Genomic DNA, 15,485 nt, shown 5'->3' with positions numbered 1-15,485 from the left:
TATAGAATTTACAAATAAGAGAGACTACAATGAGTAGATAAATGTAATGCTCAAAGATAATGAATAATCTGCACAAGCTACTCCGATGAAGGTCCATATGCATGAAATCAGAAAATGTCTCATATAAGCATTTGTCTAACGATGGGAATGTAACATTGGCTCTGATACCATAGTAAGGTATAGGATCGTTGCAAATCTAATAACACTTTAATTAATTTCTATGTGTTTCAAATGCAGATTCGAATACATATAAATGTGTAGAGGAGATATGTCTCATGAAGAGACATGTCTCTATGGTTTATTAGTTAATAACCATTTAGACAATATTAACACACACAAACACACACACACACACACACACACACTCATAAGTAGATTTAGAGTTTGTCTAATTAATGATTAACCAATAATCATAGGATGATTATCTCTAGGTCAATTCAATCCAATTGAAGCTACAACATTAACACTCCCTTTTAGCTAGGGAGGATTGTTATAGAATACATTATGCTCTCAATCATATAGAGAGATATCATCTCAATGTGATATTCTTGTAATGATATTTAAAGATATCAATATATATCCATCAAATCAGATATACTCCGACTGATGCTATTTCATCAACATATACTCTCTTTTTTTTTTCTTAATGTGAGTTACTACATGATTATATGAAAACATCATGAAAGATGATGATCTTTCATTGATGTTCGATAGTGGTTACTATTGTAAGGTGATGATCTTAACAATAGTTTTAGCTACTATTGTGATGGATGTGATATGGTTGATATCTATGGAGATCATGATAGTGCATATTTTTTATGTAAATAACTAAGTAGCGTTCAACTACTATAAGTTATATTACTAGGATATGGCATGGTGGATACTATGAGACGTAGTATCAATGGATACATCATTTGTAGATATCTTCTTGGGTAGGCATCGTGAGACTTGTTGCCGATGCACATACAAAGGAAGATAGAAGTATAGTGAATATCTTATGGTTGATATTTTGGATATACTGTACTTTGATGATATTGTAAGGTAACATCTAAATGATGGATATATGTTACTATCCTTTCACATACCATTTTTAGAATATTCTTTTGAGATGATATTCCTCTCTCACAAATCTAGAGTACCATGTGTTGATCATACAAACTATCCTCCCTAGCTAAGAGCGAGTGTTAACGTTGTAGCTTCAGTTAGATTGGTTTGATCTAATTGGTATATTTATCTGTTAAACAATATAACTCATTATATATATATATTGATTGTTGTAGGCAAATTATCTATCTAATGGTTATTAACCAATGATAATCATTGATCATAATCAACCTGATGAAATTAATGATCATTAACAATATGTAGAAATTACTATTGATTTAATAATAGTAATATGTCATCATATACTCCAAGATTGAGTCTATTGAACTGGTGCTTATAATAAATAAAGTAATTGGTATGAATTGGTATTCATAGGGGTTATCGAATATGTTCATGATTGTGTATGTGTGCAAAGTAGCTTCTATTAATCTTAGTTATTGTGTATTTGATGTTAATTGCTAAATGATGCATAAAAAAAATTTAAATCCTTAAAAATCTTTGAATTTCATGGGTCTTTTAATTTGCCAAGTCCGGCTGCCAAGTCCAAGTCCGAGCTCAATTTGGGCTTGCTGAGTCCAAGCCAAGTCTAAGGCTAGTGACACTAATATATATTGTTAACGGTATTATGTAGGAAATATATTAATTTCTTATTAGTTATCATTTTTTCAATATAAATATATATAAAATAAGATTATGTAGTCATAATGTAGAAATTATATATATATTTTTAATATTATAACATAATAATGTGTTTTTTAATATTTTTATTATTCAATATTATTTCATTATATAATGCTTCTCATATATATATAAATACACACACACACACACACACACATTTTAGATGTATTGGTTTCAATTTACATCATATGTTGCCCTTTTTTTCAGTTGTTGACTTTATGCCAAATTTTAATTGCTATATATTTTACTCAAAACTTTGATCTATATATGATAGAAATCTCAAATTAGAATATGCTCTACAAATTTGGTTTACATTTGTATTATTTAAGAATACCTTAAAATAATATATATTTTCAAATGTTTGATAAATTTCTGATTTGAAACAGAGTTCCCTTCCATGAAGGTTGTCAATCAAAGAGATCCGATTTCCACAATCCATTACAATATAGTGATTAGCTTCCGGATTAGATTGTGATAGTATTTTTTACCATAAAGTTTTGAATTACACTACATGACCCATCATTAGGATGAAAGAGAGCAAGAGATGCAAAACAGAGTGAGTTGTAGGTAGGGACCACCTCAAAAGATAAAGGGACCAAGGAAAGGGGGAAGCACACACTCCATATCTGCAACTCACTTTGTTTTGCATCTCTTGCTCTCTTTCATCGTGATGATGGATCACGTAGTGTGATTCAAAATGTTGATGGTAAAAAATGCTAACACAATCTAATCCAAAAGCTAATCACTTAAAAATTCTGATTTATTGCCATTTTTTTGCCATGTTTTGGCGAGTCTAAGTTTTTGAAAATTTTGGGGGTGGCTAAGTTATTGCCAAGTCTGATGTTTTGAACTATGCTTTGAACATGCCCTATCATTCTCCTCTCAACCATTGGCAATTAGGATAGCTTTGATTATCTTTAAATTCCTTCAAATGCAGTTAATTTATTTTTGAGACTATGATATTTCATTTTTTCATGCCATAACGAGTCATAAGAGAAACCACCACCTTGCCTGAGCAATAAACCACCAAAAAAAACCTAAAAATCCCTCATAAAATGTTGGCATTGTGATCATCCAATTTATAAAGTGCCACATTAGTTCTTAGTTTTTTATTTAATGCTTAGTGATCTTTTCTTTAATAATACATATTTATTGACCCGTTAGCTCATGGTAATTCACAGTATACTCTTGCTTGCCTAGCCGTTTACCCCTTAGCCTTGGTGGCTAGAATTCATAGTTGTCGACCCATAGGCGGATTGCTGTCCCTTACCCAGTTCCCTCTTTGGCAATGCTTCCCCCTCTTCATCACGCTCCTGCCAAAAGAGAATTGTCACAATAATAACATAGTTCTCATTATAAAATCAAGGTTACTATAACAAATAATCATTTTCATAAAACATCATAATGATTCACCACCATTTCACTTCCCATGAAAATATAACGAATAATCAAGTTTTGCATTTCACATGAAACCATAATGTTTAACTAATTCACCAGTCAACTAACTTCATAAGAAATTTCAACAGCTATAAAAACATTTTAAAATCAGGCAAAATTTGGGAAGTAACACAATTGTTAACTTTTTTCTACTTAATTGCAGCAGTATTTGAGTGTTCAAATTATCTTTATCATTTACAATGTCCCAAACCCCAATATGAAAAGCACCTTGTTGGAAACATGCTAAAATTATCCTTGGGCAAAAGAAAGAAGTAAAAAGGTTTTGTTTCAGAACAATTTACCATGGAGGAGGCATCAATATATTGAATTACTCTTGTACATGAACAAGTCCATGATGCCCATCCATTGACACAAGTGCTTGTTTACATTCGCGTGAAGGCAAGCTCGACTAGAAACATTTGAGCAACAAAAAGAATTAAAGAGGCAAGGAGATGAGATGGCAGCCATTGGTAGTATTGGAGAGTTCTTTCATCCCTTTGTTTTGTCCATCTTCAGGTCTTGGCCTTGGTAGTGCCAATATTGTTGGGGGTGGTAGTGGTAGTGGTAGCATTGGACCTAGAGTTCGTAATATCTAGGTTGTCTTCATATATTTTTCCATGCACTACTCTAGGTTCCCAAATGTCAATGGAGAGCATGGGCTGGAACATAGACATAAATGATGCAACAAACATGCAATTTGAGACTTTTGGCACCATTATACCATTCCATTCCATATATGCAAGTAATTATTTTTCATTTGATTGGTTTAAAATTTGTTGCTTGATTCTTTGTCTCCTGAATTTTTATATTGAAAGTTATGTCAAATTCAAATTTCAATTCTCCATTTTACACTACTTATTTTATTTTATTTATTTGTGATGTGATAATCTTGTTACTGGCTAAACAATGTTGATACTATTACTGCTTGTTGTGCATCCTTTAAAGCTTCTAGTGAAGGCAAAATAAAGGGCCCAATTTTGATAGAAAAGGTGGCTATGTTATGAAAGCCACAATAGATGGGAAATAATTAATATGGAGGAGGAAGGGCCATCATGTCTAATGGTTAGACTGGTAGAAGTACGACACTGCTAAATTTTCTTTTTTCTTCTTTAAATGACTTCACTTCCTAAAATGCATTGATTTAGTGATTTATATTTTTATTTTATGTTTTGTTTAATCATTGAGTTTGTTTCTTTTTCAGGTAGCACTGTATTCATCAAATTTATTTGTTGATGTGATTTTTGTGATCACCCAAATGCAGAATAAAATACTACCTTATCCTCTCTTGCATAAGGAAACTTCAAATGCTAAACAATGTAACAAATGTGTGATCAAATAAAGAAACCCCAAGGTTTACAAAGTGAACAAATGACTTTATGTTGGATATAAATCAATGAATATGGTGTGATTGTACTAGCAATTACGAGGGGACTTACATAAATGTTCCTAGACATAATTTATTTTCCATCAAAGTCGTTGGAAGTTGAATTCTTGAACCGGATTGAACTTAAAATATTGACAAAATGTCAAAAAGGGAAAAGGTTTAAAAAAATCTTGGTGACTCCCAAGGTTGATGATATTAACAAATGATGCGTAGATGAGTGAATTCCTTAACCAAGCTTTGCTTCGTCAAATGAAACAAATACACAAAGGTAATGCAATCTCCAAATATAACAAAGAATTTCCATATTGTAATCAGTCACAATCGAATTGAAGCTTAAGCAAGGTTCAAACTAACCATGCAATGCAATTTGAAATGAACAAACAACAAATGCTATGAACATGAAGTTCAGTATGCGTCTTCACATTCCTCAATTGCAATCAATGAATTTTAACCTAAACATTGAGAAGTAGAAATCATGCAAGTGTGGAAACTCATTCACAAAGATCCACCATGTCTTCAACGAAAACTGTATATTAACTTTGATATATTCTTGGCAACAATCTCTCATTCTTCCAGCTACTTGACCCCTACTTTCTTACTCCTGATACTAAGGACTAACTCACTCCTTAAAAATGAGAAGGCCAAGAATTTTATAGACCTCTCAATCACGATGGAAATTGTGTAGATTGATTTGAAATCAATGGCCAAGATAATTCAAGAAAACCCTAATTAGGGTTAGTTACAAACACTGCTTACAATCAGCTGATACCATCCAATGAGAAAGTTACATTGCTTTCAAATGCATATCCTTTTAAGGATGAACCTATGAGAAAATTCATTGCAGTTATACATTAAATGCTTTCCACATGTTCACTTGTGAATGAGTCAAGATGGATGAACTCAGACATGTCGACTTTGACTTGGAGTAACTTGACTAGATGAACACAAATAGGCACCACCTCATAGGTACGACATGAGCCACATAAGGCTAAGGGGGATGATAAATATGCTATTGGCCTTAGGGTGGGACGTTTATGTGGCACCTCATAAATTCTCCCTATCTTAGACTTCTATGGTTGGGTTACACTAAGCTAACTCCAATTTATTGAATTGATTTATATCCCTCATATTCGTTATTTGTAATTTGAAAAAATCTAACTATGACATCATGTTCATAAATGAACCCTAACTATGTCGTGGGATTTCAAGTTATGAGATTATATAAGTAGGGAAACCCTTTATATGGTAAATTCCACCTACCTTAAACTTCTACCATTGGGTCACCCTAAGTTAACTCATTTATCAAATTGATTTATATCCCTCGTATACATTATGCGTAATTTGAAGAAATCTAGCTATAACATCATGATCATAAATGAACCCTAACTATGTTGCGGAATTTCAAGTTACAAAATTATGTAAGTAGGAAAATCTTATATATGGTAAACCCTAATCTTGTAGAATTGTATTTTAGGGAAAATTTGAGGGTTCAATTAAGGAAGAGGCATTCCAAAATAGGTACCAGTTTGAGTACAAAATGCTGGTACAACATAATTTTTGGGGATGGTTGGGTATGTGAATGTAAAAATAAAATTATGTATATGCAGCTAAAAATGTAATTAAGTTTACAATGTCATATCCCAATACGTATGCTAAGCATTCCATTGCTAATTCCAAATTTTGAAACATAACATTCTAATTTGTATTATGTTTTGAAGAGAAAAAGATCAAACTAGAATCTCATGATAGATAATCATTGTCAGCACCAGATGGGTCATCATCATATCAAGATTGTTATTAACTAGTAGATGATGGAGCCCTGTTGCTACTAGCATTAAACTTATGTTGGCTATTCAATTCCTCAATAATTGAAGATTGTGCAATAATAGAAAGTTCCTATTTAGTATCCTCTGCTTCTACATCCCACAACTTTGTTGCCTCTTCCGTATACTCATGATTTCTGAGTAAGAAAATGCAAGATGGACTGCATCTAGACTAGATCCTCTACTTAGCTTGATGCTAGTCGACCATTGCCCAAAAGAACTCATTGGATGGTGGAATTTTCATGGAAATGATACACCGGTTTAAAAAAAAATATCCATTTGTTTCTCTTGCAATTTACTAGAGAGGAATTGGTTCACTTATGGCTTCATCCACTCCATTAAAAGAAATAGGCTTACATCAAAATGAGTTGAAAGAGTAGTTGCAGTTCATAGTGTCCTAAGACTTTTAGACTGATAGACACCGAGTTTCAGCAGACTCCAACAGCATGATGTAATGTTGATCTTGAAGAAATTAGGCAGATCAATGAGGGGTAGGTGGAAGTAGGACGGGCTAGGCTACACTTGGATGATCCGCTCCTACTAGAAGGTGATAGTGACTCTAGATAGTTCTGAGTGTTTGGATTTTAATAGCCTGAATGAGGCTTAGTTACATAGACTGTTGTGTTTTGATGTTTGAGACTTCTTCATTTTGATAGACTATTTTTTTGGGTGTTTAAGACTTTTGAATATTGATAGAGCATGATTTTTTGGTATTTTCTGCTATTATAATGCTTTATTGAAATTTATTTTGCTATTAGACTACTACTCATGATTTATTTACATATTGACATTGTTGTTATCATTTCTTGACATCTCTCTCTCTCTCTCTCTCTCTCTCTCTCTCTCTCTCACACACACACACACACACACACACACACACACACACCCACCATTGCCCTCTATTGTGCCCTCAAAATGGCCCTCTAGGAAACATCTTGGAAATGCTTCCCCTGCCAACCCCTTCCCTTATCCTGAAATGTCAAGAAACATAGTTATAGCCCAAAATTGAGTATTGTTCAATATAATTTATTCTTCCTATCTTGTTTCTAAACTGCTTTTGAGATGATTTTTTGTGTGGTTGATGTAGTTTAAATTATATTCAACATGTTGTCAAGTTTTGTATTGCATGTTTGGTCAAAGTTGGAGCTTATGGCTTTGTACTTATATTCTTTAACCTAATTTACCAAAGCATGTTCTTATGTTTTCTTTGTGCACTTGCATTATTCAATTTGTGGATTTAGCTCAACAAATGGGAAGCATAAAAACCTTTTTGTTTTGTGCTAAGTTACTGGAATTGCATCCTAGAACCTTGAACCGTGTTTGGATTCACAAATCAGTCCGTGCTCGATCCTCACAAGGTCTGTGTTCGGTCCCTTGGGTTCATTTGAGTTTGCTTCACTGTGGTCCCAAACGAACCCTTAAATCCAAACATGGTCCTTGAGTTGACCAAGTGCATACCCATGAGAATCTAATGAGGACCCTAGAAGACTAGCCGTAGACCTGCGTGGACCCCCAGGAACCCACGGCATCCAAAATAAGAACAATGATTAAATATTTTTTAAAACACATCTATTTGCTCTTCGGCTAAAATAAATATCATTCCTTTAGTACAAAGAGATACAAAACTTATTTAGAAGTGTATGCACTTTTAAGGGAAACTTCTTTCATTGCTTTGTTTACTGGCTACAAGTCACTCTGAACAGAGGTCAAAACTAGCAAAAATCTATTCAGGGTTGTATAAATGTTGCTAAGTGTCTGCTCAAGCTCTTCTGAAATATGGTCTACAAAAATAAAGTTTTTGCAAGATGAAATATAGTTCTTTTATTATCAAAGCTTTAATATTTTATTATTTTTTACTAGACAAGGATTTAGAATTTGAAGGATATAGTTATCACCTAGATATGATCCATGATTGAAGGAACAATTGTTAAGAATCATAGATTCATACTATGAAATGATTTAGTATTATAATTATGTATATATTTCTTATTTCTTGTATATATAATGCATACACACACACACATGAACCCTTATGGACTATAATGAAAAAAAATTCATGAACCAACATATCAGGTTCTCCTACTTGAACCCGTTCCCGAAACCATAACTTAGGCTTTGCATTGTTTGTCGACCTTTTGGCCTAGATGAATCCACAAATATGCACATGTAATTTTATTTAGCATGATTATTGATAGCCCGAAACATATTTGTAAAGACAGGAAATTGCAAGAATCCATTGTACAGATCAAGCTAGCTTTTTTTATAGGTAACTTTCATTTCTAATTTGAAGATTGGTTTCACCACACATTTGTTTTACTTTGTAATGCATTGAAAGGTCCAAATTAAAATGTTAACAATGTTAACATTCTTTTACAGAGAATTTGATAATGTGTGTATTAGAGAATCCCTTGGGCTATGGAATCAGGTTAAACAATCTTAGGAGGAAGAGAGGTTCTAACTCTAGAACCTCTTCTACTGCCCAGTCTTATAAACCCCAAGGGGTAGAGTGAAAGCTAATCATGTACACTTACCATGTGATTGGGGCAGTGGATCAGGTAGACTAAAAGACCATCTATGTCAAGGTGAAAGAGGTTAAAATGAAAAATGTTGAAACATATCTACAAAATGTTTATAAGATGCAGGAATTTATCCTTTCTTCCCTTTGTATTTGTTGCAATTCACTGAGCTAACATTGTGATTCAATCACAACATAATCTTGCAAAGAATCATGTCAACTTGGTCAGCTAATGTCCCTCCCTTTTAAATGTGCAATTAAAAGTTTAATGTCCCCCATCTTTTAGACCCTCAATGGAGTTCTTAGCTTTTCAATTTTTGAAGGCTAAGTGGAGAAATAAGGAGAAATAAATTAAATTAAAGTCAATAAATAAATAAATCTAAAGGTGACTTTATATTTAATTAATTTAATTTTCTAGAAGCACAACTAATTATTGTATTGGAAAGGGGGAAGCTATTAGAGAGTGCAATTAAAATAATATTTTATTTCCTTCTAGAAGGGTGAAGGAAAAGAATAAATAGAGGCAAGAGCTTCATTGTTAGGCATCCAATTATTGTCAATTGCATTTGATATAAACTTGGGATATTCAATTAGCCATTGGAGAGCATCAATTCTTCAGTGATGCAACCATTTGAGGTGGTGAAATATCCATTGAATCTGGCATTCAAGAGAGCTTCATTCTGCAGTACTATTTGTACTTAAATTGGAGAATACATTTTTTGCTAGCTGCTATAGTGGCGTGAACAGTACCTGTGCTACAATACTTGGCTTGATTATGATTGCAATTTCATCTCCTTCATTGGGCGATCTGTATATCAGGTTCTACAATCAATTTGCATCATTTAAATTGGTCATTTGGCATTGTAAAGGTGGCTGTCATAAGTAGCTATAGATGCACATTTTATATCAGATTTATGATGTCATTTCTACTCAATTTTTTTTGGGGTAGCAAAGCCAAGAGCCTTGGAATATTATGTTAAGCATTGAATTAGAAAATATCTCACTAAAGGAGTGATAAGCTGCAAGTCTATATATTTGATGTAATGTGCATATTTATATCTTCCATGATTGACATAATAGTATGCATGCCAAGTGTTTGACAAAATACCAATTGGCTGTAAGTACACATTTTTCATTTAGAATTCATCTATATGCATTTGAAAAGCCAAAAGAGAATTGAATATGCATTTAGTTCTTTTCTTAGATGTAGTAATCAATTACAGGCTTTTAGATTCCCTTTGATATCATTTCAAGCAAACATAATTAGTCTGAAACTCAGAAACAGCAAGCATAAAGATCATATTGGAAGTGTTTGACAATATTCCTTGACCTACAAATCAACAAGTTGAGGTTTGAATTGACAAGGGATATTACAGTGGTATCAAAGCTTGCTTGCAAAGTGTTTGACGAAATGTCAAACAAGTGAATTAGAGAAGAATTCAATTTTTGATGAAGTTATAACCGGTTGGGGTTATTACATTGGTATTAGAGCTTGCTTGCAAAGTGTTTGACAAAATGTCAAACAACTGAATTAGTAAAGAATTTTGTATTTGTTGAAATTATAACCGGTTGGGGTTATTACATTGGTATCAGAGCTTGCTTGCAAAGTGTTTGACGACATGTCAAACAACTGAATTAGTAAAGAATTTGGTATATGTTGAAGTTATAACTGATTGGGGTTATTACAATGGTATCAGAGCTTGCTTGCAAAGTGTTTGATGAAATGTCAAACAACTGAATTAGTAAAGAATTTGGTATTTCTTGAAGTTATAACTAGTTGGAGTTATTACAAAAAGAACTATCAGAGAATATGGGTTGGTCCTCATCAACCATTTTGGTTCTCCAGTGTATGATTGGTCATGTCATTCAGTACAAATAACTACTGATGCCAATCATGTTATGACAGATAAGCTATGGCCATCATTGTTCTCCCAAGGAAACTAACTTGAATCCATGTGAGAATTTGAAGGTCAATTGTCTGTCTGTACTGCTCTAAATGATGCATTCTATGTTGATAAATGTTAAAGGAAGATTTGATCGCTCACAATGTAAATATAAGTGTGCATTCTAGATGTTATACAAAGCCTATTTGGATTGTAATATAATTGGTGGATTTCCAATCCGGGGTATGTCTTTCTACTGTTAAATTGGCTAAAAATGCTATATCAGTGACCTTTAAGCTTAATTTGAAATTTAGACAAGCAGGCCACTCATTTTTTAATGTTTTTACTAATATAGAACACAAACCTTTTACATTTCATTTTAGCTGGTAAAATTAGTAATATGAATTCAATAACATCAATTTCTTGTATGGATTAAGATAGTGTTTAAACTTTAAAGCATATTTTTCATTATCCATGTATTCCATTAACGAAAGCTATCTAGTGTTTTAGTTTGTCATTTCAGTGAACTGTCAGAGATGAAAGATTTCCTCAAAGAATTTATAAATCTTGTGCTTTCTTAGGTGCTTGGTCAAGAATTTGAATTTGATTCACTCCATTGGTTTAGCTCGGCAACACAATATTTGAAAAACCAGATATCCCAGTTGGAAAGTGGCATAGATGCAAGTCAGTCTCGGGTTGGTTTGAGCGGATTGCAAAGATGGAACCAAGTAGCTCCACCAATTTCAAATGAATCTCAAAATGCAAAACTTGTAAGCTATCGCCTCGTAATCCCCCTTTTGAGTGAATTGTTTTAATGATTTCCTGTTTAATGTCAAGCACGGTCTTGGCAAGGCATTTAAATATCATGCCTACTAATTTTACCAGTTATCTCAAATGTGATGCAGATCATAAAGCAACTCCAAGAGTCTCTAATGGAGTCAGAAATCATTCAATTTGGTTTCAGCTGTGCAAGAACCTTCTTTCATTAAGTCAAATTTGTGAATTTCAACTTTTTATTTTTATTTTAATTAATTCCTTCAAACTTTCTGTTGTTTTCTCTATCATTTTTAATAACCATATTTACGCCTCTTGAGGGTTCAATGCATTTCTCTCTGTATATTCTTATGACCGTATTTATACCTCTTGAGGGTTAAATATGACATATATGTAGTATATGATCTCTCTTGCAGCCAGACATTGATTTGTGATAATTGTATATAGAGAACAAAGTAAAACAAAGAATCATAAAAGTGTTTTACTTAAAACAAAATTCAGGCTTAGTAACTAGCAGCGAATCAGCTGACATATGGAGGTGTATGTACCAACATGGTTGTGATAACCATCTTTGGAAAGGATCGTCCCTTTTTAGTCTTTGGAGGATATACACACATGCAAACACTAGAATATAATGCCACCCAGTTCCTTTGTTTTGGCAATAGTTGTTCACAATTAAAATAACACACCCATTAATGACTCTAATTAATATTGCCTTTAATTAAAACAGGAAACAAATACAAGCATTATACCGTATAACATTTACTGCCGTCTGAGAATTTCAAATATCAGCTTTGAGATCCATTTTTTAGGCTTGAGAGGTTAATGAAGTTGAGGATCTTTCTTGAAATTCTATTAGTGTTCACACTTGAATCAGAGTTGAGATGTTATTTGTATTCTTCTTTGTCATTGCCTTTTACTCCATGACAAGGATAAGACAATACATTCATATTTGTTCATGTTTCTCATTTCTCGTAACATGCTGTGGATAATTACTTATACTTTCTGCCTGGCCTTTTGAAACTCAGATGCCATATCTTCTCATTATCATATTTGCAATACTCAATAGTACGATTAAGACTGTGGAAACCGGGATGAAGATCTCCAGCACTCTTTTCCTTGTGGCTGTGGATTTTGAGGGCAGAATCTTTTAAATACTGCATACTTTGTACAGAGAAGATCAATATATGGTGCCAAAAAGGATCGGAGGGGATCAATAAGTGGACCCAATAAAAGATCCAAGGGTTGCAAAAGATTGACACACCTTGGACCCTATCTATTAATTATTTCTTTAAAGCCTCTATGGGTTTTCTTTGTGACTTGAGCCATTTAAGGTTGGGTAAGTTTTGATGCCTAAAGCATTGAGTTCTAAAAGGAAGATATAGGAGGCTTCATTAGAAAAGTAGGATTGGTGATTCACATTCTTTTTGAGAAGTGGCTACCCCTTCCGTTGGTTTAAATTTTATATTTTGGCTAGAAACTTCAGAAATGAAATGGGAAAAAAGGGAAAGCAAACTTTAAAAATATTAGTTTTGACAGTTGAAGGCAAAAAAGATGGACTAGAAGCATGAAAAATGCAGGTGAAGAAAAGAAAGGTAATGAGGAAAATAGAAGTAGAGAAGAAAGAAATTAAAGAACCACAAAGAGAAAAAAATTAGGCATTGAATAAAGAGTTGGGAAGAAAGGCTTAAGAAAAAAATGGTTGAAACAATGCAAATTAGAAATAAGAACACAAAAATAAAGATTGAAATTTTAGAAGAAAACAAGAAAAATGATGGTAACAAATAGAAATAAGGGGGATAAGATATATGAGATAAAATGTAAAGGTATAGGAGAAGTCATGAAATAAACATTGAAAATTCAAAACAAAATAATAGAAATGTGAAAATCATTAGAAAGTGTGCTAAGAAGCGTAAGATGTGGAACTTGTGGGACTAGATAGTAGTTTGTACATGTCTTGGGTTCAGCTAGTAATGGAAATATATTAGAACTTTCTAAATTAGAAAATAAAACACAAGAAATAGTTAATAATAAGAGGGGCCTACCCTAGCCTCATTATAGCTTTGTAATTAAATAAATGTATGACCTTACTTAAGCATGGGGGCTTCATTTGGTGAAGTTGAGTCATAGTATGTGTGTTTGTGGCATAGCATAGGATTCCCTTATTTTTCAAAAACATATTGGCCAACTCCATTTATGTCAACCCCTCTAGTACCCCTACACCTATTTTCTTATAAAAACCTGATCCCCTCCCCTAAAACCCTTCGCTCCATTTATACAATACATTGACCCGTTATTTACCTCATTTTAAACCCCTCGATATGAATCCACGTGGTAGTGTAATGCCCTTGTAGTGGAATACTGACTTAAAGAGAATTTGTAGCAATGCTAAAAGATGCATTAGTTAAAACCCATAGTATAAAAGAAACACTTGAAGAGATGGATTTGTTGGGCCAAGCATCATCCTTGCACCAAGATGATAAAAAGCATCTAGAAGCTAGTAGTAAAAAATTACTTCATTTGTAAGGAGATTGGAAGAAGAGGTAATTAAGAGTAGCATGTGTTATTTGGGAAAACTATTATAAATATGAATAAAAAGTATAGTAAACTACGGATAGATTTTGCAAAATGAGTAGTTATATATTGAATTTAGAGGCAAAGTGAGAAGGCATTCCTTGGTAAGAAAAGTGATTGAAGAAAGTAATCAAGGTAGAAATCAAAGAATTTGGACTATGTAAATCTTTATCTTAATAAAGCTAGCATTACTTGGTAGGAATACAAAAGATGTACATCAATATTTAATTGTATTAAAACTATATTGAAGAAACTTTGTAGTTAAGTGCATTCAAGCTAGAGTAGTATTGGGATGGGTGACCTCCCAAAAAGTCTTAGTGCTTCACCTCTGTGAGCATCACCTAGATCCAATGAGTGAGCTAAGTGTTCCATTTATTCTTATGAGAGATGGATTCGTGTGAATCACTACTCAAGAAACATAGGTCAATGAGTTTGACTCAAAAATTGCACAATTAAATCTTGATAGCAATATCACTATATTGAAGAAGTTTGCTATTAGACATTTTTATTCATGGGTACAAATAAGGAGTTTAAAATATATATTAGTTCTGACTTGGCTAAAATGATTTTTCATTAATGAAAATATAATTTGAGACTAAAATTATAGTAAGAGTTGATCTAAAAAGAGGCAAGAATTTGGAATGGTTGTACCAAAAAGATTAAAATAATTGTAGAGGCGAGGACATGAAAAATGAATAATGGGATGGATTTTATCTAACTCCTATATTAGAAAGCTTTGTTATTTGCATCCAAATTGTAAGCTTATTCACAATGAAGGGAAGATGAGTATGCAACGATGTAAGAAATAAACATCGTGTACAATGTCATCGGCATTTCTAACCATTTTATGTCTAGTAGCAATGTCATGAAAGTATTAATTGGTTACTTCATCATTTCTACTTCATATGCTACTAATTGGGGCGATGCCATTTATATTCACCTATACATCATGGCATGTGCCTAGTGTCTCCAATCTTGATCCATTTGCTAAGTCTATATTAAATAGATTTTTTATTAGCTTGGATTAGTCTACTCTACTTGAAGTGTTTGTCAAAATGATATTGATATTTAAACTAGATTCCATCTTAAAATTATTCATGTGTGAGTCAATAGAGATTTGTTCTCCCTATTGTAATTTTGTTGATTTGTGGTTGTTTTCATTTATTATAACATATTTCCATTTTTCTTTGACTTGGCCACGAATTATTTTCCTAAACCAAAGTGGTCAAGCATTTAAATATAAGTAATTCTTTGAGGAATCAAACTACATCTTTATTTTGCAACTATATGATGACCTATTTAGCATTTTC

The 15,485-nt window shown here is 32.9% G+C and overlaps 1 protein-coding gene across 4 annotated transcripts in view; it reads left to right on the top strand.

The window, feature by feature from the left end:
• Positions 1-15,485, top strand: part of LOC149531442 (uncharacterized) — a 323,857-nt gene that overhangs the window by 240,229 nt on the left and 68,143 nt on the right. For 2 of the 4 annotated variants that reach the window (XM_089808938.1, XM_089808936.1), the window contains 2 exons: positions 11,409-11,597; positions 11,733-12,263. The exons of 1 other annotated variant lie outside the window; for it this stretch is intronic. In XM_089808938.1, the coding sequence (XP_089665064.1) occupies positions 11,409-11,597; positions 11,733-11,816 (273 nt within the window). In that variant the 3' untranslated portion in view covers positions 11,817-12,263. Of the gene's footprint in view, positions 1-11,408; positions 11,598-11,732; positions 12,264-12,629; positions 13,067-15,485 lie in introns of those variants that run through there. One more of the 4 variants, XM_089808937.1, reaches the window with a different exon arrangement.

This window comes from Cupressus sempervirens, chromosome 11, assembly GCF_028749045.1.
Source record: "Cupressus sempervirens isolate cs-2001-9-10 chromosome 11, ASM2874904v1, whole genome shotgun sequence".
Lineage (NCBI taxonomy): Eukaryota > Viridiplantae > Streptophyta > Pinopsida > Cupressales > Cupressaceae > Cupressus > Cupressus sempervirens.
The sequence above is the reverse complement of the archived record's forward strand: the minus strand, read 5'-3'. Positions and strand labels throughout refer to the sequence as shown.